General features: G+C 46.6%; 1 protein-coding gene across 6 annotated transcripts in view; it reads right to left on the bottom strand.

Annotated features, from left to right (window-relative positions):
* tfeb (transcription factor EB) overlaps window positions 1-22,780 on the bottom strand; it is a 120,542-nt gene that overhangs the window by 37,819 nt on the left and 59,943 nt on the right. For all 6 annotated transcript variants that reach the window (XM_072563940.1, XM_072563939.1, XM_072563937.1 and 3 more), the window contains one exon: window positions 5,384-5,633. In XM_072563940.1, the coding sequence (XP_072420041.1) occupies window positions 5,384-5,584 (201 nt within the window). In that variant the 5' untranslated portion in view covers window positions 5,585-5,633. The remainder of the gene's footprint in view (window positions 1-5,383; window positions 5,634-22,780) is intronic.

Below are 22,780 nucleotides of genomic sequence, written 5' to 3'. Positions count from 1 at the left end.
TTATAAGTCCTATCTCTTATAACCCTTTCCAATACTTTACCCACAACCGAAGGCTCACTGATCTATAATTACCAGGGTTGTCTCTACTCCCCTTTTTGAACAAGAGAACAACATTTACTATCCTCCAGTTTTCTGGCACTATTCCTGTAGACAATGACAACATAAAAATCAAAGCCAAAGACTCGGCAATCTCCTCCCTGGCTTCTCAGAGAATCCTTGGATAAATCCCATCCGGCCCAGGGGATTTATCTATTTTCACACTTTCCAGAATTTCTACACCTTCTCCTTGTGAACCTCAATCCTCTAGTCTCAGCCTGTATCTCAGTATTCTCCTCGACAACATTGTCTTTTTCCAGTGTGAATACTGATGAAAAATATTCATTTTGCACTTCCCCATCTCCTCAGACTCCACGCACAACTTCCCACTGCTGTCCTTGATTGGCCCTAATCTTACCCTGGTCACTCTTTTACCCCTTATATACCTATAGAAAGTTTTAGGGTTTTCCCTGATCCTATCCACCAACAACATCTCATGTCCTCTTCTGGCTCTTCTTAGCTCTCTCTTTAGGTCTTTCCTGGCTAACTTGTAGCTCTCAAGCGCCCTAACTGAGCCATCACATCTCATCCGAACATAAGCCGCCTTCTTCCTCTTGACAAGGGATTTAACTTCCTCAGTAAACCACGGCTCCTGCACTGGGAAGGAGAAGGAAGGGGCAAGTTCTTATAGAAAGACTGTAATGTCTATCTTTTTATTTTTAATTCTTATTTTCCTATCTTGTACTATGTATATCTGTAATGTGGTATGACTTTTTAAAATTTTCTCTATATTTTGTACCTTAGATTTGTAATGAGGTATTTTATACCTTAGGGGGTGCCATGTCTTGGTGACATTATATAGTTTTCCCTGTACAGTACTCCTTTTCATTTGTCACTTGAGTACACGTGACAATAAACCTAATTCTAAATTCAAAACAAGAGGAAGGGAAGACAGAAAAACTATCTTCTTCATGTGAGACACAATGAACTGTGCATATGATGGAGCTGGAGACTTGTTTGTTCGAAAAACAAGTTACTGCACAGTCAAATATTCCAAACACAAACTTCCTTCATAGCATTCAACCATCCCCTCCCCAGTCATTTCCGTGGTCACAAAAGTTCTCCATTTTATCTCTGAATGTCACCCTCTGATAAATCTGGCTTTGTCCTTTTTCAGGAAATCAAGCTGCCTTTCCATCCCACACTGACCTTTTATACAGAAAAAAACAATTGGACTCAGGACTGGACATCCAGTAAACTCAACAACAGCAAGTGAATCCTCCTGGTCCTGGGCTAACAGGAGGAGATCCACATCTACATTTATACAGAGAGCTCAAAAATCTGTCATTTAAATCTTCATCTGATACAGGGGGCTGGTCATCTTTTGGTAGTGGGAGACAAAGTCATTGAGTGGTCATTGTGGAGGAACCATGCATGCTCTCCCTGTCCTGGAAGTGTTTGATTGGGACAAAGGAGAATAAAAATAAATTGGAGACCTATTTAATGCCTGAGAAATGAAATTCCACATCCCCATCATTTTAAGGAGGGTAGTCCCCAGGAGCTAAGCAGAGTGTAACATGCTAACTGTGGGACAGCATCAGGATCAGTCAGCAGTGATACCTGAGATTGAGGTGTGGTGTGCTGGTTAGCGATTCTGTTCTGCAGAATTGATGGAATTATTGAATAGTCACAGTGCATAATGAGGCCATGCATCCCACCACGTCTGCATCTGCTCTTCAAATGAGCATCATAGCTTATCTCTCCACGCTTCAGGCTCACTGCCTTTATTCCTGATGAAGGGCTTTTGCCCAAAACGTCGATTTCGCTGCTCGTTGGATGCTGCCTGAACTGCTGTGCTCTTCCAGCACCACTAATCCAGTATTTGGTTTTCAGCATCTGCAGTCATTGTTTTTACCATCATTACCTCCTGCCAATTGCCCACTTTCTCCGCATATTCTTGCACATTATTTTAATCTAAATAACCATCCAATGCCCATCTTGATGCACATTATTTTAATCTAAATAACCATCCAATGCCCATCTTGATGCACATTATTTTAATCTAAATAACCATCCAATGCCCATCTTGATGCACATTATTTTAATCTAAATAACCATCCAATGCCCATCTTGATGCACATTATTTTAATCTAAATAACCATCCAATGCCCATCTTGAAGGCCTCAATTGGCCCCGTCACCACCACATTTCCAGGCCATATATCCCACAGCCAAACAACTCGCTCGGTGAAATTTTATTTTCTCACATCACACTTCTGCTCCTTCTGCCTGTCACTAAATCTATGCCCTTGTTCCTTTGATGAGCAGGTACAGTTTCTCCCTGTCTACCTTATCCAGCTGGCTGATTATTTTTAACACCTCTATCCAATCTCCTGTCAATCTTCTCCTCTCCAAGGAGGACAGTCCCAACTTCTCCAATCTACCCTCAGCGCTAACGTTTCTGATTTCTGGAACCGTTCTGGTAAATCACTTCTGCACTCTACTGCATTTACATTGCTCCTATAATGTGGAGCCTCATAGCTGTACAGAGTACACAAGCCGAGGTCTAACCAGTGTCTTGTACAATTTCAACATCACCTCCCTGTTCTTGTACTCCATGCCGCTATTATCAAAGCCTAGGAAGTGCTTTATTCACTGCTCTCTCTCTGACAAAGGAAATCAACAATTCCTGCTCTCACTCTCTTCTTACGCTGTCTCTGTCCCTTACACTGCACCCAGTGTCCCATCCCTCTCTCCCAATCCCACCCTCTACTCCTGATCCCAATTCCACTCCCACTCCCAATTCCTGTTGACCATGACATGGAAATGAGTGAATGTTTTATGCTTCCCGTGAGTCTGATTCCTTGTCCTGCCTCTCTGGCCTGGTAAATGACTCAGCCCCTCAAAGTAAAAAGGACTGACTTGTCCTCCCCTGCTCGTCACTGTCATGTTCTTAAACCCTTCTGTCTCCAGCCTGATCCCAGGTTCAGTCCTCTACATAGAGCCAGTGAGGCCTGCAGATCCTGATGAAAAATCCCAACCTGAAACATCGACTCCCCTGTTCTTCTGATGCTGATCGACTTGCTGTGTTTTTCCAGCTCCACACTGTCCTCTACACTACAGGTTGGAAGGTCAGAGTTCACAAAATACCACACTTGCTCAAAAAAAATCACTTCCAATACACCATCATTTTACAGCTCATCGCAGAATTACTCTGGAGTTGGGAAGACTGAGTGCTCGGATTAGATTAGATTAGATTAGATTACTTACAGTGTGGAAACAGGCCCTTCGGCCCAACAAGTCCACACCGCCCCGCCGAAGCGTAACCCACCCATACCCCTACATCTACATCTACCCCTTACCTAACACTATGGGCAATTTAGCATGGCCAATTCACCTGGCCTGCACATCTTTGGACTGTGGGAGGAAACCGGAGCACCCGGAGGAAACCCACGCAGACACGGGGAGAACGTGCAAACTCCACACAGTCAGTCGCCTGAGGCGGGAATTGAACCCGGGTCTCATTATTGCAAGCTGGACAGAGTCCTCTGTCCCCTGAACATAATTGCTGCATTGTCCCCCTCCCCCTGCCACTGCCACCAGGGTGTTGCTCCTGGTAAAACCAAGACACTACACGACATCACCATGTTGCTGCTCATGGCTTCTTCCTGCGCACACTGTGTTTATCAATGTAACAACCTGCTGGTAACAACTCAGTCAATGGACAGGAAATAATTCTGAAATGTTTCTGGCAGAGCATGTTGACAAAGTCAGTACTGGGTCCAGCCTGAAGCTGCTGATGGGACACAGCAGCTCAGTCAATGTCAGAATCTGAAATACCCTCTGGAGATGCATCAACCTCGCTTGCCCTCAGACACCCCCTCCCTTTGCTCACTGGTGCCACCCTGTTGTACATTTCTGTAAATATGGATATTTTCGAAGCAGTACCAGTGAGGTGGCAGGGGTAGAGAAGTAGGGGAAGCAGGTATGGAGGAAGAAGAAGGATATAGTCCTGTCCCATATGGCCACTCCTGACCCCTCGTGGTATTACAGAGAGATTGAACAGTTTCCACTGATACTCTCTGGAGTTTAGAAAACTGACAGGAAATCTAATTGAGGTCAATAAGATGCTAAAGGGGGATTGACAAAGTCAACATAGAGAGGATGTTTTCCCTTGTAGGGTAATGTTGAACATGAGGTCATAATTTTGGGATAAGGTGTAGCAGATTTAAAACAGGGATGTGGAGGAGTTACTTCTCTCAAAGGGCCAGCGACCTGTGGAATTCACTCCCCCAGAGTGCGGTGGATGCTGGGACATTTAAGGAGGAGGTAGGCAGACATTTCCTTAGTAACGGGGTGAAGGGTTATAGAGAGCAAGCAGGAATTGATAGCAAGATCAGATCAACCATGATCGTATCAAATGCAGGCTCAAGGGGCTGAATGGCCTCCTCCTAGTTCTTCCCATCTCTCCAAGTGGCTGGTACTGGGTAAAAGTTATTTGAGGTAGTTCACTGCAACCTATCCTCCTTTGTCCACAGCCTGGCTAAGGACAGAGTGTACACTATTGTTGAGTCTCTATAGGACAGGCACTGGTCTTAGATAACAAAAGGTTTGTTCTAGGGTAGCAATAGGTACAGAATTAGTGGTGCTGGAAGAGCACAGCAGTTCAGGCAGCATCCAACGAGCAGCGAAATCGACGTTTCGGGCAAAAGCCCTTCATCAGGAATGGAGGGCTTTTGCCCGAAACATCGATTTCGCTGCTTGTTGGATGCTGCCTGAACTGCTGTGCTCTTCCAGCACCACTAATCCAGTATTTGGTTTTCAGCATCTGCAGTCATTGTTTTTACCTTAGCAACAGGTACAGTTAACCTGGGACTGACAGAATGGCTAGGACCTTGTGGAGCTGGTGCTGATACACCGGTTCCCTCTGACAGTGAGAGGAGAACTTACTGTGTTGACCCAGGAGGGTGTGTGACATCAGCACAAAGGGTGGAGCCAACATAATATCAACATTAACCTCTTCAGGACTATTACCTCATGCACCAAAGGGAAGAGGTGAAACAGCAAAGGGGTTGGGTGGGGAGGAGGGGTGGGAGGGATTGTAGGGAAAAGATAGGGAGAGACAGATGAAGGGCAGGAAAAGGCGGAATGAGGGAGATGGAAATGGAGGAATGGGGGTCGCTAGCAATTAGTAAGTAGGAAGTGAGAGATGGTGAGGAAACATCCAGATCCAATTCACTCAGACCCTTGCTCCCCGTCTCTGCCATGCTCCTTTTGAGAGTTAGATGGTGGTACTTCAAGGAGATAGACAGTTCTGGGAGGTGTGCAGACAGACAGTTCGACAGTACCTTTAGAACCTCCACAGGGACCTGCGGCCTGGGCTGGAAGACTGCAGTGTTGCTGACGTTAATGGCAGGTGTGGCAGTGACTGCCATGCGCTGCTGCATGTAATGCAAGGCTGCCTGCTGCTGCTGCTCCCTCTCTCGCTGCTCCTCCTGCTGCAGCTGCTCCCGCATTAGCTGCATGCGCAGTCCGGTGCGAGAAGACATTGCGAGCGAGGCTGGACTCGCACCTTCCCTTTCTGTCAGAACCAAATCCCTGTAAGATATACAGACAGCTATCACATCAGGAAGAGTTTGCATTGAGAGATACAGCCTGCCCTCCCACCCACTCCTCCATATTCACCACCCAGTGCACAACCCTTCCCTTCCCGCCTTCCTCACCTACCCACTCCTCTGTCCCTCATCTCCCCTCCACTCACCAGTTCCACCATATAGTTTACTCTTCTCCACTCATGAAACTGACCCAGCAAGCCAATATGATCCAGACTCATACAAACAAGGAACGAGAGGAGACCATTCCGTCCTTCCAGCCTGCTTGCCCCATTCAGATTTTAACCTTGACTCTATATTCTTGCAAACCTACCTCCCCAACCCCATACCCGTTCATCTCTCAACTCTCCTACATTCAACAATAAAACCCTCCCCCAGTCCACCTTCATGACAATTGGCACGGTCAATTAATGTAACTAAACATTCCAAAACTAGGGCAATAATGTGGGACAGTTGTCCAAAATCACCCACTTCACTTTCACCGATAATTTCACTCGCTTAGATACCAGACAGCGGCAAACAGATTACACACAGTGGGTGAGGGAAGAGAGTGGACTTTCTCATGGGAAGTTGCTCATATCAGATCACTTCCTCAATGAGTGGTCATGATCTGACAGGGACTGAGGGCTGTGATTAATATCATTAAATGTCAGTCTGAGGCAGGCCATGAGCCCTGCACGTGACAGTCAGCAGAGTCCAATATATCCTCAACAAAACACAACCTGGCACGCAAGAAATGCCAACAACCAATTTCTCAATGGGACAGTGATTGTCAAAGTGGTCTATGGTTTACGACCCATTGCCAGCCCTCAGCCTTCTTCCAAGTGATGCAGATGATCAGAAAGAGGGAGATGGAGGAGACAAAACTGGTTCATACTGAATTCAGAGACAAACACAAGAATTTATAGTTTTTAAAATGTCAGCAGAAATGTCCGAAATTCTGAGAGAAACAGAAGGAAGAGGAGAACCCAGGCAGACTGACACCAGCTGAGACAAGGAATATCAGCCAGAATTCCAGTGTAATTCTGGAACCGCTGCAGACATGGACGGACCAGTTATATACTTTTAAAATCACTATCCTCATCACAGAGTTTAATATGTTCCCTGTCAGATTTCAGGGTAGGAGGGAGTGCTGGAAGAGGAAATATGCAGGCAGAACAGTCTGGTATGGTGATGCCACAGGATGGAAGGAAAGAGCAGACATGATTCAGGGAATATTGTACCCCACTGCTATACACTGACAAACCTGTCCCCACCAGTACTGTACCACAGCGTTATACAGTGACAGACCTGTCCCCACCAGTACTGTACCACAGCGTTATAGAGTGACAGACCTGTCCCCACCAGTACTGTACCACAGCGTTATACAGTGACAGACCTGTCCCCACCAGTACTGTACCACAGCGTTATACAGTGACAGACCTGTCCCCACCAGTACTGTACCACAGCGTTATACAGTTACAGACCTGTCCCCATCTGTACTGTACCCAAGTGTTATACAGCGACAGAGCTGTCCCCCATCTGTACTGTACCCCAGTGTTATACAGGGACAGACCTGTCCCCACCAGTACTGTACCCCAGTGTTATACAGGGACAGACCTGTCCACACCAGTACTGTACCCCAGTGTTATACAGGGACAGACCTGTCACCACCAGTAATACCCCCCAGTGTGGACCTATCCCTACCAGTACTGTCTCCCAGTGTTATAGTGACAGACCTGTCACCACCAGTACTGTACCCCAGTGTAATACAGTGACAGACCTGTCCCCATCTGTACTGTACCCAAGTGTTATACAGCGACAGAGCTGTCCCCCATCTGTACTGTACCCCAGTGTTATACAGTGACAGACCTGTCCCGACCAGTACTGTACCCCAGTGTTATACAGGGACAGACCTGTCCCCACCAGTACTGTACCCCAGTGTTATACAGGGACAGACCTGTCCCCCACCAGTACTGTACCCCAGTGTTATACAGTGACAGACCTGTCCCCACCCCAGTACTGTACCCCATGTTATACAGTAACCGACCTGTACCCCAACAGTACTATACCCCAGTGTTATACAGCCACGGGGCGGCACGGTGGCACAGTGGTTAGCACTGCTGCCTCACAGCGCCTGAGACCCGGGTTCAATTCCCACCTCAGGCGACTGACTGTGTGGAGTTTGCACATTCTCCCCGTGTCTGTATGGGTTTCCTCCGGGTGCTCCAGTTTCCTCCCACAGTCCAAAGAAAAAGTGCAGGTTAGGTGAATTGGCTATGCTAAATTGCCCATAGTGTTAGGTGCAGGGTATATGTAGGGGAATGGGTGTAGGTGGGTGCGCTTCGGCAGGTCGGTGTGGACTTGTTGGGCCGAAGGGCCTGTTTCCACGCTGTAAGTAATCTAATCTAAAGTAATCTGATCTAAACCTAGAAGACCTGTCCCCATCTTTACTGTTTCCAGTGTTATACAGTGTCAGACCTGTCTCCACCAGTATTGTACCCCAGTGTTATATAGTGACAGACCTGTCCCCTACCCCAGTACTGTACCCATGTTATACAGTGACAGACCTGTCTCATCTGTACTGTACCCAAGTGATATACAGCGACAAAGCTGTTCCCCATTTGTACAGTATCACAGTGTAATACAGTGACGGACCTGTCCCCACCAGTACTGTACCCCAGTGTTATACATGGACAGACCTGTCCCCACCAGTACTGTACCCCAGTGTTATACAGGGACAGACCTGTCCCCACCAGTACTGTACCCCAGTGTTATACATGGACAGACCTGTCCCCACCAGTACTGTACCCCAGTGTTATACAGGGACAGACCTGTCCCCACCAGTACTGTACCCCAGTGTTATACAGGGACAGACCTGTCCCCACCAGTACTGTACCCCAGTGTTATACAGGGACAGACCTGTCCCCACCAGTACTGTACCCCAGTGTTATACATGGACAGACCTGTCCCCACCAGTACTGTACCCCAGTGTTATACAGGGACAGACCTGTCCCCACCAGTACTGTACCCCAGTGTTATACAGGGACAGACCTGTCCCCACCAGTACTGTACCCCAGTGTTATACATGGACAGACCTGTCCCCACCAGTACTGTACCCCAGTGTTATACAGGGACAGACCTGTCCCCACCAGTACTGTACCCCAGTGTTATACAGGGACAGACCTGACCCCACCAGTACTGTACCCCAGTGTTATACAGGGACAGACCTGTCCCCACCAGTACTGTACCCCAGTGTCCTACACTGACAGACCTGTCCCCACCGGTACTGTACCCCAGTGTTATACAGGGACAGACCTGTCCCCACCAGTACTGTACCCCAGTGTTATACATGGACAGACCTGTCCCCACCAGTACTGTACCCCAGTGTTATACAGGGACAGACCTGTCCCCACCAGTACTGTACCCCAGTGTTATACAGGGACAGACCTGTCCCCACCAGTACTGTACCCCAGTATTATACAGGGACGGACGTGTCCACATTATGATTGTTGCGAATGCTTCAGCCATATCTTTTGCACTGATGTGTTCGGCTCCCCATCAGTGAGGATGGGGATATTTATGGAGCCTCCTCCTCCAGTGAGTTATTTAGTTTTCCACCACCATTCATGACTGGATGTAGCAGGACTGCAGAGCTTAGGTCTGACCCATTGGTTATGGGATTACTTAGCTCTATCAATCACATGCAGCTTATGCAGTTTGGCGTGCAAGTAGTCCTGTTTGGTAGCTTCGCCAGGTTGATCCCTCAATCTCAGGTACCTCATCATCAACCAACCCCACCGCCCCGTGGTCGACTACTTCAACTCCCCCTCTCAATCTGCTGAGGACATGCAGGTCCTGGGCCTCCCCCACCGCCGCTCCCTCACCACCTGACGCCTGGAGGAAGAACGCCTTATCTTCCAACTTGGAACACTTCAACCCCAGGGCATCAATGTGGACTTCACCAGTTTCATTTCCCCTCACCACCCCTCCCCGCCCACATGACCTGTCCTACCTGTTCATCTTCCTTCTCACCTATCCTCTCCATGCTCCTCTCTGACCAATGACCTTTACCCCCACCCCCCATTGCACTCTCAGCTACCTTCCCCCCAGCCCCACCCCTCTCCCATTTATCTCTCCACCCCTTTGGTTCACAGACTCATTCCTGATGCATCGAAGCATCGATTTTCCTGCTCCTCAGATATTTCTGACCTGCTGTGCTTTTCCAGCACCACACTCTTGACTCATCTTCACATATGCCTAGTGCTGCCCTCCTACACACTCCATTGAACCAGGGTCAATCCCCTGGCTTGATGATAATGGTTGAGTAGGGGATATGCCAGGCCATGAGGTTCCAGATTGTGCTGGAGTACAATTCTGCTGCTGTTGATGACCCACAGCACCTCATGGATGCCCAATCTTGAATTGCTAGATCTGTTTGAAGTCTGTCCCATCTAGCACGGTGATGGTGCCACACAACATGACGGAGGGTGTTCTCAATGTGAAGGTGGGAATGCGGTGGTCACTCTTACCGATACTGTCATGGACAGATGCATCTGCAGCTGGCAGGTTGGTAAGCATAAGGTCAGGTATGTTTTTCCCTCTTGTTGGTTCCGTCACCACCTGCTGCAAACTCAGTCTAGCAGCGATGTCCTTTAGGACCCGACCAGCTTGGTCAGTAGACCTGCTGCTGAGTCACTTTTGGTTGTGGATATTGAAATCCCCCACCCAGAGTACACGTTGTGTCCTTGTCATTCTCAGTGTTTCCTCCAAATGGTGTTTAACATGGAGGAGTACTGATTCATCAGCCAAGGGAGGATGGTCGATAGTAATCAGCAAGAGGTTTCCTTGCCCATGTTTAACCTGAAGCCATGAGACTTCCTGGGATCCAGTTTCAATGTTGAGGACTCCCAGAGCATTTCCCTCCCGACTGTAACCAACTGTGCCAGCCCCTCTGCTGAGTGCATCCTGCTGGTGAGACAGGACATATCGCGGGATGGTGGTGGTGACTGGCACACTGTCTGTACGTTATGATTCTGAATGTACAACTGTGTCAGGCTGTTGCTTGACTAGTCTGTGAGAGAGGTCTCCCCATGTTGGCACTAGGCCCTAGATGTTAGTAAGGAGGGCTTCACAGGGTCGACTGGGCTGTTTTTGCTGATGTCGTTTTGGATACCAGGTAGTCTGGCAGTTTTCATTCCTTATTTGAGACTTGTTAGCAATTTATACAACTGAGTAGCTTGCTGGGCCGTTTGAGAGGGCAGTCATGAGTCAAACACACTGCTGAGAGTTTAGAGTCACACGTAGGTCAGACTTGTCAGTTTTTGATCCCAACTTGGGTCAGGACACTTCCAATGCAGATCCAAGATTTTCTTCAGGATTTCTGCTGGCGCCACTCTTCCCAGTGGTACCACAAATCCTGGGTGGTAAAACATTTCAACAGCACCTCTCTAATTTTTCTACTTACTTCCAAATCTATATTTCCCTGACTGCTGAACTCTCCATGGACAGAAACAGCTCCTTCTCTCCACCCTATCTCTCCTCTTATAATCCCATTCTATTCAACCAAACCTCCCTTCGATCATTTTCTGTTCCTAGGAGCTCCCTCCCTAAGGGCATTGTGGGTATCCCTACAGCCCATGGTCTGCAGCAGTTCAAGGGGCAGCTCACCCTCACCTTCTCAAGGCCAACTAGGGATGGACAATAAATGCTGACCCTGCAAAAAGAACATTCCATGAGAAAATAGGAAAGTCCATCGGTGTTCCAGCCTCCTAGTCATTACTAATGGATACTGGGGACATTTGCCCCAAGGTTTGGCTGTTAATTGCCAACTGTCACTCCATTCTGATACATACATCAGTGCTGCAATACAGGAAATCAGTCATTGAATTGTACTCCAATGAATAGGTTAATGGCTCAAATGGAAATACACAAATATGAATTATTACTCTTATGAAGAAGCAGCTGCAGAGCAACCAAGTCTGGAACTCAATATTCAGGAGTATTCAATGTTCTGGAAGACAAGGCAAAATGGAAAATGAAAGCAGCAATGCAGCTCTTTCATAGCTTTGGGACAATTCCCAAATATGGTTTCCTCCCCTTCCTATTCCTTATTTCCACTCAAACTAATTCTGCATCACAATCTGTTGCATCTACAGAACTACTCACCGCCTCAGTAATTACCTCCTTTATTAACAATGCTCCCCCACCTCATTTTCCTTCTCAAGACCAAGTTACTGCAGCTGCTGGAATCTGTACTGAAAACAACAAATGCTGGAGATCAGAGCAGGACAGACAGTGTCCATGGAGAGAGAGCAAGCTAACGTTCCGAGTCTCAATGTCTCTTCATCTGAGCTGATGTGAAGCGTGGTCGGGGCAGCATTTTTGCAATAGTTGGGCGGGACAGTGGAGGCCAGGGGATGGTAGTTGGAGTGTTGGGGTGGGGGAAGGATGCTGATGGTGCAGATTAAGTCTCCAGAATGTGAGAATAGCAGAACAATAGTGTGTCTAACTCAGACTGGAAATAGTCCACTGGAGTGGGAGGGTGGGTGGGTGGGATGGGGGCTGAGAGAGGACATGGTGACTGAGAATGTAACAGGTAAAGCTGAAAGAAAGGGAAGGAGTGGGACTGGGTTCACAATCTGAAGGGGTTGAACTCAATATTGAGTCCAGAAGACTATAAAGTGTCTAATCTGAAGGTGAGATGCTGTTCCTCCAGGTTGTGCTGTGATTCACTGGAGCACTCCACATCAGCTCAGATGAAGAGACATTGAGACTCGGAACGTTAGCTTGCTCTCTCTCCATGGACACTGTCTGACCTGCTCTGATCTCCAGCATTTGTTGTTTTCAGTACAGATTCCAGCAGCTGCAGTAACTTGGTCTTGAGAAGGAAAATGAGGTGGGGGAGCATTGTTAATAAAGGAGTATATTAACGAGGCTGTGAGTAGTTCTGTAGGTCCAACAGATTGTGATGCAGAATTAGTTTGAGCAGAAATAAGGAATAAGAAAGGGGAGAAGGTTATTTGTGGGAATTGTCTCAAAGCCACAAAAGAACTGCATCGCTGTAGGACAAAGAACAAGTCAGGAAATAAGGGAGGCATGTAAGAAGGGCACTACAGTTATCATGAGTGATTTTGATTTGCATATTGACTGGACAAATCAGATGAGCAAGGCTAACATGGAAGACAATTTGTAATGTACATCCAGGATTGTTCCTTAGAGCAGTATGTTGCAGAATCTACATGGGAACAGGCAGTTTTAAATCTTGGTATGTTTAACAAGCGAGGATTAATAAGAAATCTCACAGTTAAGGATACTTTGGGAATGAGCGATCACAAAATTACAAGAGTTACTCAGGTCTCCAACCAATCCCCTCGACCTAAATCAGGACGATTTCAGAAATAGGAAGAAAGTACTGTCTAAAGCAGGCTAAGAAAATAAATAAAGAGAAAGAGCAGCCAGAGATGTAAGGAAGATAATTCATTGCACTCAGCAAAAGTTTATTCCGGTCAAAAACAAGGATGGCATGGGTGGCTCAGAGGTTAGCACTGCTGCCGCACAGCACCAGGGACCTGGGTTCGATTCCCGCCTCAGGTGACTGTTTGTGTGGAGTTTGCACATTCTCCCCGTGTCTGCGTGGGTTTCCTCCGGGTGCTCCAGTTTCCTCCCACAGTCCGAAGATGTGCAGGTCAGATGGATTGGCCATGCTAAATTGCCCATAGAGTTAGGTGCATTAGTCAGGGGTAAATATAGGGTGGGGGAATGGGTTACTCTTCAGAAGGTCAGTGTGGACTTGTTGGGCCAAATGGCCTGTTCCCATTCTGTCAGGATTCTAATCTAATCAGACCTGGTGAGAAGAATAAACCACCCGTGGTTAACAAAGACAAAGACAATCAAAAAGAGTCCAATCAGAAACAAAGCCAAACAGAGCGGCAAAATTCGTGCTGACCAGAGGATGAGCAACCCGCAGCAGATGCTTAATTTGTGAAAAAGAGAGGGTGAAAAAGCTGATAGTAAAAGTAAATTGTCAAGAAATATAAAAACAAACAGCAAAGGCTTTTATGGGTACATAAAAAGAAAGTAGCATGAGGACGGGACCTTGGAGGATGTGACTGGGGGATTGATAACAAGAAACAGGGAAATGGCATATAATTTAAACCAATACTTTGTATAAACTTTCAGAGTAGAGGACACTTTAAACATCTCAAAGATGTCAGATACTAAGGTGCTAATGGGAGGAAAGGTCTTCTAACAGTCTTTATAATGCGGGACAAAGTATTTGATAAACCAATGGATGTGAAAGCAGACAAGTCACCAGGATCCAATGGCCTGCAACCAAAGGTTGTAAAGAGTTTCACTGCAAATAGTGGAATTAAAATATCCCACAACTCTCAGAATTCAGGGAGGGTTCCAGTCAATTGGAAAACTGCTAAAAGTGAACTGCTTGTTCAAGATGGGAGGGAGACAGAAAGCAGGAAACTATAGGCCAGTTAATCTAACATCTATCATTGAGAAAACACTGAGGCCATAAGCAAGGAAAGAAAATAGCAGGATAATTAAAAACATTAATGCAATCTAATCGAGCAAAAATTAACTGGTCTTTTTCAAGTTGGAAGACATAACTCGGAGAATGTCATAACGAGTAATCCTAGGGGCTTCAATTATGTACTAAGGACAGAGCGCACTGTGTTTAAGTTTTGTTAGGAAATCAAAGACAGACAATTAGTTAAATGGAGAGAGACTCTCAAAAAGTACAATATCTGGATGTTCTTATGAATGAAACACAAAATGTTAGCATGCAGGTGCACCAAGTATTTAAGAAGGAAAATGGAATTTGACCTGGATTGCAAGGCTGACGGAGGTTACAAACAGGTAGTACCTGTTACAACTGTCCAATGTGAGGTCACAGCTGGAATACTGAGTAAAGCTTTGGTCACTGTATTAACTGGCAAAGGAGGCTGTTCAAAAGAGATTCCGAGGCTGATTCCTAGGATGAAGGTGTTGACCTATTAATGCCAAACAGGTTAAGCCTCTCTTCATGAGTAGAATAAGAGTGACCTGAATGAAACATGCAAGATTCTGAGGGGCCTTGACAGGGTAGTATTGAGAAGATGTTTCAACTAGTCAGGGAATCTTAAAGTAGGGACATAGTTATAGAATAAGGGGACATTCATTTAAAACTGAGATGAGAAGGTATTTCTCATGGGTAGGGAATGTCTGGAGTTCTCTACACCCAAGAGTAATGGAGGCTAGATCACTGAAAGTATTTAAAGAGAATGTAGACAGATTGTTGAAATATCAGGGAGTTAAGGCTAAAATTAGCTAATGGAAGTATATCGAATGAAAGAGAATGAATGAAAGAGATGTTAAGGCCTGGGAGAGATCAGTCAAGATCCTGTGGAATAGCAGGACAGGTTTAAGGGACTGAATGGCCTACTCCTGCTCCTATTTCTTACGATTTTATTTTCTTCATGCAATGGATCAGTGCTCGAAGAAAAAAGTATTTTGCATACGGGACCCAGTGAGAGAGAGAGGAGAGATGTGAGATGTAAATGAACCACAGGGTGGCAAACGTGAATGGACAGTCAGTGCCTAACTGGTGTGAACTGCATGGACTGATTCAGCACAGCAAGAGGGTTATTGCACAGGGGAAATGTTCAGCAAACCACAGGCTGTATTTTTATCATCCTCAACAACTTGTTCCCTTTTTGATTTTGTTCAACATGAACTGAACTGACTGCAATAAAACCACAAAATAATTGCACAAACTTTAAAGTCAGAAGTAAAAAAAAAATCGATCAGGCAAATCATTTTGAACCTACCTCAATCCCTTGCAATGTCCCTCACCTTCCTCACTCACACTTTGGCCCATTACACAGCAGCCAATATGCACACAACGAGATCCCAAAAATGCAACTTAGATCAGGGCACCAGGAAGACCTCCTCTCATTTCATTCTGAGCAGACAGAGCCTCAGTTTAACATTTCCCTCAGTATACCACTGCATTGTTAAGGCTGGATTATGACCCCAGGTATTTGGAGAAGGATTTAAACTGCCCACCCCCACCCCCCCAAATGTCTGACGCAGTGGTGAGAGTGCTTACCACACAACCACAGCTGACTCCTGTGCACTGATTAACTCCAGTCAATGTAAAGTGGATTTGTCACATTTTCCAAGGACACACACACACTCACTACAGTGGTTCAGCGGTTAGCACTGCTGCCAGGGCGCCAGGGACCTGGGTTCGATTCCTGCCTCAGGCGGCTGGAGTTTGCACATTCTCCCAGGGGCTGCGTGAGTTTCCTCTGGGTGCTCCGGTTTCCTCCCATAGTCCAAAGATGTGCAGGTCAGGTAAATTCCTGAAGAAGGGCTTATGCCCGAAATGTCGATTCTCCTGTTCCTTTTATGCTGCCTGACCTGCTGTGCTTTTCCAGCAACACATTTTTAAGCTCTGATCTCCAGCATCTGCAGTCCTCACTTTCTCCTAGGTAAATTGGCCATAGTGTTAGGTGGTTTAGTCAGGGGTAAATATGGGGTGGGGTTCTGAGTGGGTTGCTGTTCGGACGGTCAGTGTGGACTTGTTGGGCCGAAGGGCCTGTATCCATACTGAGGGAATGTAATCTAACTATATAGTTATTTTGGGACCAACCTGTGGAATTGACATCAAAGACTTGCCATAATTGTACTAAATGGTGGAGCAGGCTCAAGGGGTTGAATGGCCTCCTTCAGCTTCTATTTCTTATGGAAACTGTGTTTAAGAACTTTGGACAGCAAACACAGGTTGGAGGTTGAGCATTAGTTGGTAACATCAAATACGGATTAAGCTGGAAAGGGTTGACACTATGTCTTTGAAAAGGGACAGAGGAGATACCAGAGCAGACAGAATGGCTACAATGTGAACCAGCACAAAGGTTAGAGCAGGAGGGAGGGAGAATGGTCTGCAGTCTACTTGAAATAGGGTCTCAAAATCAGAGGGCTTCCCAGTGAGATCAGAGGCAAAGCAGCAGAGGAGGCCATTCAACCCTTCCCAACTGTGCTGGCTCTCAGCTATCATATTCACCCCACTCACCTTATTCTTTCCCCATTGCCCTCCAAATGTTTCTAATTTAAGTTATTTCTCCCATTCCTTTTTTGAATATTTTAATCGAAACTTCCTCCACTGCTCTTTCAGGCAATGCGTTTGGGTGGGGTGAGAGAGTCAGTTTCAGATCTGAGTGGGGAGGTGGGTACAGCTGAGGGGATTTCATGGTGTGTATAACGGGAGGGGATAGTGCCAGACACAGTTGAACTACTGCTGTTCTTCTTTAATGGCTAATTACATCCATAAAGCACATCATTAATGAGCAAGATTCAATAACGTACAACTGCCAGCAGATAAACACTGAGCCCGGGTTCTAGACATCTCTGTTATTTGGGTTCATGTAGATTGACTCCAGATATCCCCATCCTCGTCACCTCCAAAAGGAACAAGTGAATTTCTTACTATTGGATGGATGTTCAGTGAAATCCTGCATCGTGCACAACTCCCACCAATTGCTACAACATAATCAACACCCACACAGTCAAGAATCTGCGGCAAAATATTTAGAGATTGAAAGGTCACAATTTTGAAAAGTTGTACCTCAGCAGATAGCAGTAAAGACACTATTAATGGTCAAAGCTAGTTCTGATCATCTCTTAACACAGAGGCTAGGAATCCTGTAGCAAATAATTCACCTCCTGACTGAGTCCCCAAAGTCTGTCCACCATCTTACAAGGCACAAGTCAGGAGTGTGCTGGAAAACTCCCCACTTGCCTGGATGGATGCAGCTCCAATAACACTCAAGAAGCTCGACACCATCCAGGACAAAGCCGCTCACTTGGTTGGCACTACATCCACAAACATTCCCTCCCTCCACCACCAACACTTAGTAGAATCTACAGAAATCCACCAAAGATCCACACAGCATCTCCCAAACTCACAACTACTTTCATCTAGAAGGACAAGGGCAGCAGATACATAGGAACACCATCACCTTCACGTTCCCCTCCAAGCCACTCACCTTCCTGACTTGGAAATACTGTATATTGCTGTACCTTCAATGTCACTGGGTCAAATTCCTGAAATGACCTCCTTAAGGGCATTGTGGGTCTGCCTATAGCAGTTGGACTGCAGCAGTTCAAGGCAGTAGTTCAACCCCAGCTTCTCAAAGGGCAACTAGGGACGGACAATAAACATTGACCCAGCCAACAACAGCCACACCCCATGTGTGAATAAAAATATTGCAAAATTATCTGATGGAGCGGTAAACCATGCAGCCCTCTGACCTTCTGCTGTGTGTTCAGCCAGGACTTTATGTTTACAAATCAAAATTACTGCCATCCTGTGCATGCACTTCTTCCTACCCAGCTTTGTATCTCCCCAGTATGTCTCAAAAACCTGGACACCCAACCTCCTTCGCTTAGGGAATACCTCCTGACCAGGGTCTGGGATCCAAGTTTCTCTTCTCCTGAGGCCAGCCTGCAGTTCCAGCAGTGTCCACTACTGAATTGTGGCACCATTGACTGCTCAAGCTCTCAGCCAATCAGACAGGCCAGCGGCCCTTGAAGACTGGACATCTTTTGCCACCGGGTGGTTTGGATCCCCAGTGGAGGTCTCTCTACGCGGGAGTCCTCCCCCTTTCTCTCGGGGATCTGGGGTGGAGGGTGCTGCACGCAGCGGTCCCCTGCAATCACAGATTGCGGTGGTTCACGGACTCCCAGCCCAACTGCTTGTTCTGTGGCGCTGTGGAGTCCGTGGACCATGTGTATATTGGGTGTGGGCGTTTGCACTCCCTTTTTGATTTTCTTAAAAACCTCCTCCTCTGTTTCTGGCTGCACTTCAGTCCCACGCTCCTGATCTTTGGGCACCCGGTACTGAGGAGGGAGGCAGGTCCGAGGACCTCCTCGTGGGTCTGCTCCTGGGCCTGGCCAAACTGGCCATCAACAGGTCCAGGCAGTGGGCCGTGGAGGGGGTCATTAGGGCCGACTGCCTGCCCCTCTTCCGGGGTTACGTTAGAGCCCGGGTGTCCTTGGAGAAGGAGCACGCGGTGTCCACCAACACCCTGGAGTCGTTCAGGGAGAGGTGGGCGCCGCAGGGAGTGGAGTGTATTATTTCCCCCTCCAACTCTATTTTGATTTAGTCCCTACCCTCCCACTGTTTAATCACACAGCATTGCCCTGTGGTTTGAAGGGCAGTGCTTGTCACGGGGAGAATGTGCAAACTCCACACAGATAGTTGCCCGAGGCTGGAATCGAACCTGGGTTACTGGCATTGGGGGAGCCACCATACTGCTCCATGTGCCTTATTAATCACTTTCTCAGCCTGCTTTACCATTTTCAATGCTGTGCACACATATCCCCGAACCCCTTCACTCCAGTATCCATTTAGAATGGTACCCTTTATTTGATATGGCCTCTCCTCATTCTTCCAACCAAAATTTTCACACTTCTCCATTGTTACATTTCATCTAACATGTGTTCTCCCATCCACCAACCTGCATATATCCTCTTGGGAGTCTATCATTATCCCTCCTCACAATCCACAACACTCCCAAATGTTTTGTCATTTGCAAATTTTGACATTGACACAGGCAAGCAGCGTTCCAAATGCCAAGCCCTTGGCAATTCTGCATAAATCAATCTCCAGTCTGAGAAACACTGATTCACCATTACTGTTCTCTGTTTCCCACTCGGTCAGTCTAATATCCTTGTTGCTTCTGTTCCCCTATGGCCTTTAATTTTTCTAACCATCTTTAAGTGATGCTTTATGGGGAGGTCCTTGTACATAAATCACATCGACTCTCCTCTCTTTAACACATCCAAAGGCTCGATCAGATATGCTGTGGTTAACCACTCTTTATCAGACCCACTTAGCATCTCTGCTAATTTAGATTTAGTGTACAGCAGCAAGGAAATTATGCTAAATAATTATAAATCACTGGTTAATATACCTCAGCTGGAGCAGTGGGTCCAATTCTGGGCACACACTTTTCACAAGAAATGTCAAACCCAGAGGAATAGCGCAAGTAATGAGAGGCTTCAGTTACATTGAGAAACTGGAGATACATACCAATGCCTTTAATGGGAAGTTAAACAAACCAGTATGGACTGAATAGGCCAAATGGCCTGCAGTAGGGTTAGGGCTAGGGTATCATTTGTCCCATGTAATCATAGGTAACATTAGTTTCCTTGGTGCATGGGAGGTTTCATTGATGCATTCAAAATTATTAAAAGTTTTGATAGAATAGATAAGGAGAAATTGTTTCCCTTGACTAAAGCCTGGGAAAGCAGAGGACACAGATTTTAGATAATGGGCAGGGTGAGGATAAGCAGCTGGTAGTGATCTGGAACACACTGTCTGAAATGGAAACAGGATCAACAGGAGCTTTCAACAATGGTTAGTTACCAAAGGGTTAACCAGTTGAAGAAACAGGATTTGCAGGTCTGTGGGGAAGCTTCAGGGGAGTGGGGCTGATGGGATTGCTCTTTCAAGGAACCAGCAGTTGTAGGATGGGATGGCTGGGCCTCCTGTGTTGTAACATTGCCATGAAACTTTCAGCTGTTGGGGTGATGAGGATAAGCCAGGAGCAGCTCGAGGCACACAGCACAATATAGTCATGCAAGGCAGAAGAGATCAATGCCACAACAGTGCAGTCATTGTGCCTGGAAATGACAACAGCAACTGACGTTGGAACTTCACACCAGTGACCGAACTGCAGCCAGTCCACATGCCAGGAAAGACAAGTTGAATTGGGATGTGTTGCAGGAACAGTGCTGTATTCATCCCACACTCTGAAGTGATGTGTAAGCAGTGTTTTGGGAAAACAGCATTTACCCACTTGCTTGTTTCTACTCACTTCAGCAAGAGTTTTCCACACTGAAGATGATTTAGTGTTTCAGTGAACAGGCTCAGTGTATCCCATTCCCAATTGACAATGATGAAGAGAGTGTTGCAAAGTGTCAAATTTTCAAGCCATCACCAGGAGTGGGACAAAGAGCTGCTGAGTAAAACCAATCAAAACATGGCAATGCAAATAAATGGGAATAATGTTCTGTTTGGAATAAAAACAATATTCAATGTAAAACATGAAAAGCATCAATTAGAATTCCTATTCACTCTATGAAAATCAAATCACGCCACCTAAAATAAAAACTAGCAAAATTGAGTTGACAATGTTCCCCAACTGATGGATTAAGGAGCTAGGAATACATGTTTCCTCATCCACAAATCTTTCATCCCCAACGGTCCCCTGGCAGAACACAGCCCCTGGACCAGCAACTGACAACTCACAATAACTGGGAGGAAAGAACACCCTCTCTAACCCTATCAGTGCAGGCAAGTTTTGTTTTGAGCTGAAGGGTTGAGAGTTAAAGTCCCATCCCAGACATAAAAATCACATCCGGTAATCTCGTGCAGCGCTGAGGAAGTGCAGCACTAGGTGAGGCTCTGGCTTTTGGATCAGATGTTAGACCGAGGTCCTGCCTGGACTCTCAGGTGCATGATAAAGATCCTAAACTTTACCCCTTCAAAAAAAATGCATGGGAGTTATCCCTGAACAAAACTGCCCCCAATCAATATGTCAGGCATAGACTATTTAACCGTTATCAAGTTGGTGTTTGTGCAGCCTTTCTGTTGTAAAATTACTCTACGTGAAATGTACTTTATTGGCTTCAAAGCACTTGGGGACATTCTGTCCCAGATATTCTGCAGCATATAAGGAGGCCATTCAGCCCATCGAGACTACAACTGGAAACATTATTCAGTTTCACTTGCAATTTCCATCCTTCTCTCACTTTCAATTGGTCCATGTCTGACTCTTCCCTTCCCTTCCCTTTCCTTGACATAATTATTTCCATTTATCAGGATTGGCCAATATCCACCGCAAACCCACTGACTCCCAACCTGTTTCCCAAACTGATCCCATTCCATGCTCCCAGTTTCTCCATCCCCATCACATCTATTCTGAGAATGCATCAACATGATCCTTTTCCCATCCACCACCACCCACTCTCCCCCACAAGCCCACAGCTGCATCTGATCCAGCTTCTGCAGTTATAGGGTCATACTACCCTCCCCCTTTCCCCCTCCCTCCCAAATCAAACATTGGGTTTCCTTTATCCTCACTTTTCACCCACTAGTCTCCACTTTCAAAGGGTCATCTGCACCATTACTGCCACCTTCAGCACAACATCGCCACCAAACCCACCTTCACTGTCAGTCCTCCACAGGGACCATGCTCTCCATGATCCCCTGATCCACTCCTACATCGATCCTTACACTTCCTCACGCTCCCATGGTACCTCCCCATGCAATCACAGAAGGTGGAACTCCTGGCCATTCCCTTCCTCCTTCCTCACTGCCCAAGTGCCCAACACACCTTCCAGGTGAAGCAGTGATTCATTTGTACTCCTTTCAGTCTGGTCAACTGCTCACAATGTGGTCTCCTTTACGTTGGTGAGAGCTAACACAGACTGGGTGACCACTTTACGGAACACCTTCGCTCTATCCATAGGGATGACCCCAATCTTCCAGATGCTCACCATTTCAATAAACCACCTTGCTCCAATGTTAATCATTCTCTCCAAGGCCCTGCTACAGCGTTCCAGAACAAGCTGAAGGAGCAACACCTCATTTTCCACTTTGGGACTGTGGCTCAGTGGTTAGCACTGTTATCTCACAGTGCTAGGGACCCAGGTTCGATTCCAGCCCTGGGCAACAGTCTATGTGGAGTTTGCATATTCTCCCCATGTCCGTGTGGGTTTTCTCCCATAGCTCAAAGATGTGCAGGTTAGGTGGTTTGACCATGCCAAATTGCTCATACTGTCCAGGCATATGCAAGGTTCCAGGGGCAGAATAGAATGTGGGGGTGGGAGTGGGTCTGGATGGGATGCTTTTTGGAGGGATAGTGTGGACTCAACGGACTGAATAGCCTGCTTCGAGGCTGTAGATGATCCATAACCTTACAGCCTTAAGTCTCAAGCTTGAGTTCCACAACTTCATAGCAATGACTACTTCATGTCTGTCCTACCTTTCCCTTACATTCTGTTCCCGACAAACTCGCTCACTCCCCACCCTCCGCCTTGTCACATTTACTTTGCTTTTAGTCGATGGACCCATTCTCTCCTCCTCTCACT

The sequence above is a fragment of the Chiloscyllium punctatum genome, chromosome 45, assembly GCF_047496795.1.
Source record: "Chiloscyllium punctatum isolate Juve2018m chromosome 45, sChiPun1.3, whole genome shotgun sequence".
Taxonomy (NCBI): domain Eukaryota; kingdom Metazoa; phylum Chordata; class Chondrichthyes; order Orectolobiformes; family Hemiscylliidae; genus Chiloscyllium; species Chiloscyllium punctatum.
The sequence above is the reverse complement of the archived record's forward strand: the minus strand, read 5'-3'. Positions and strand labels throughout refer to the sequence as shown.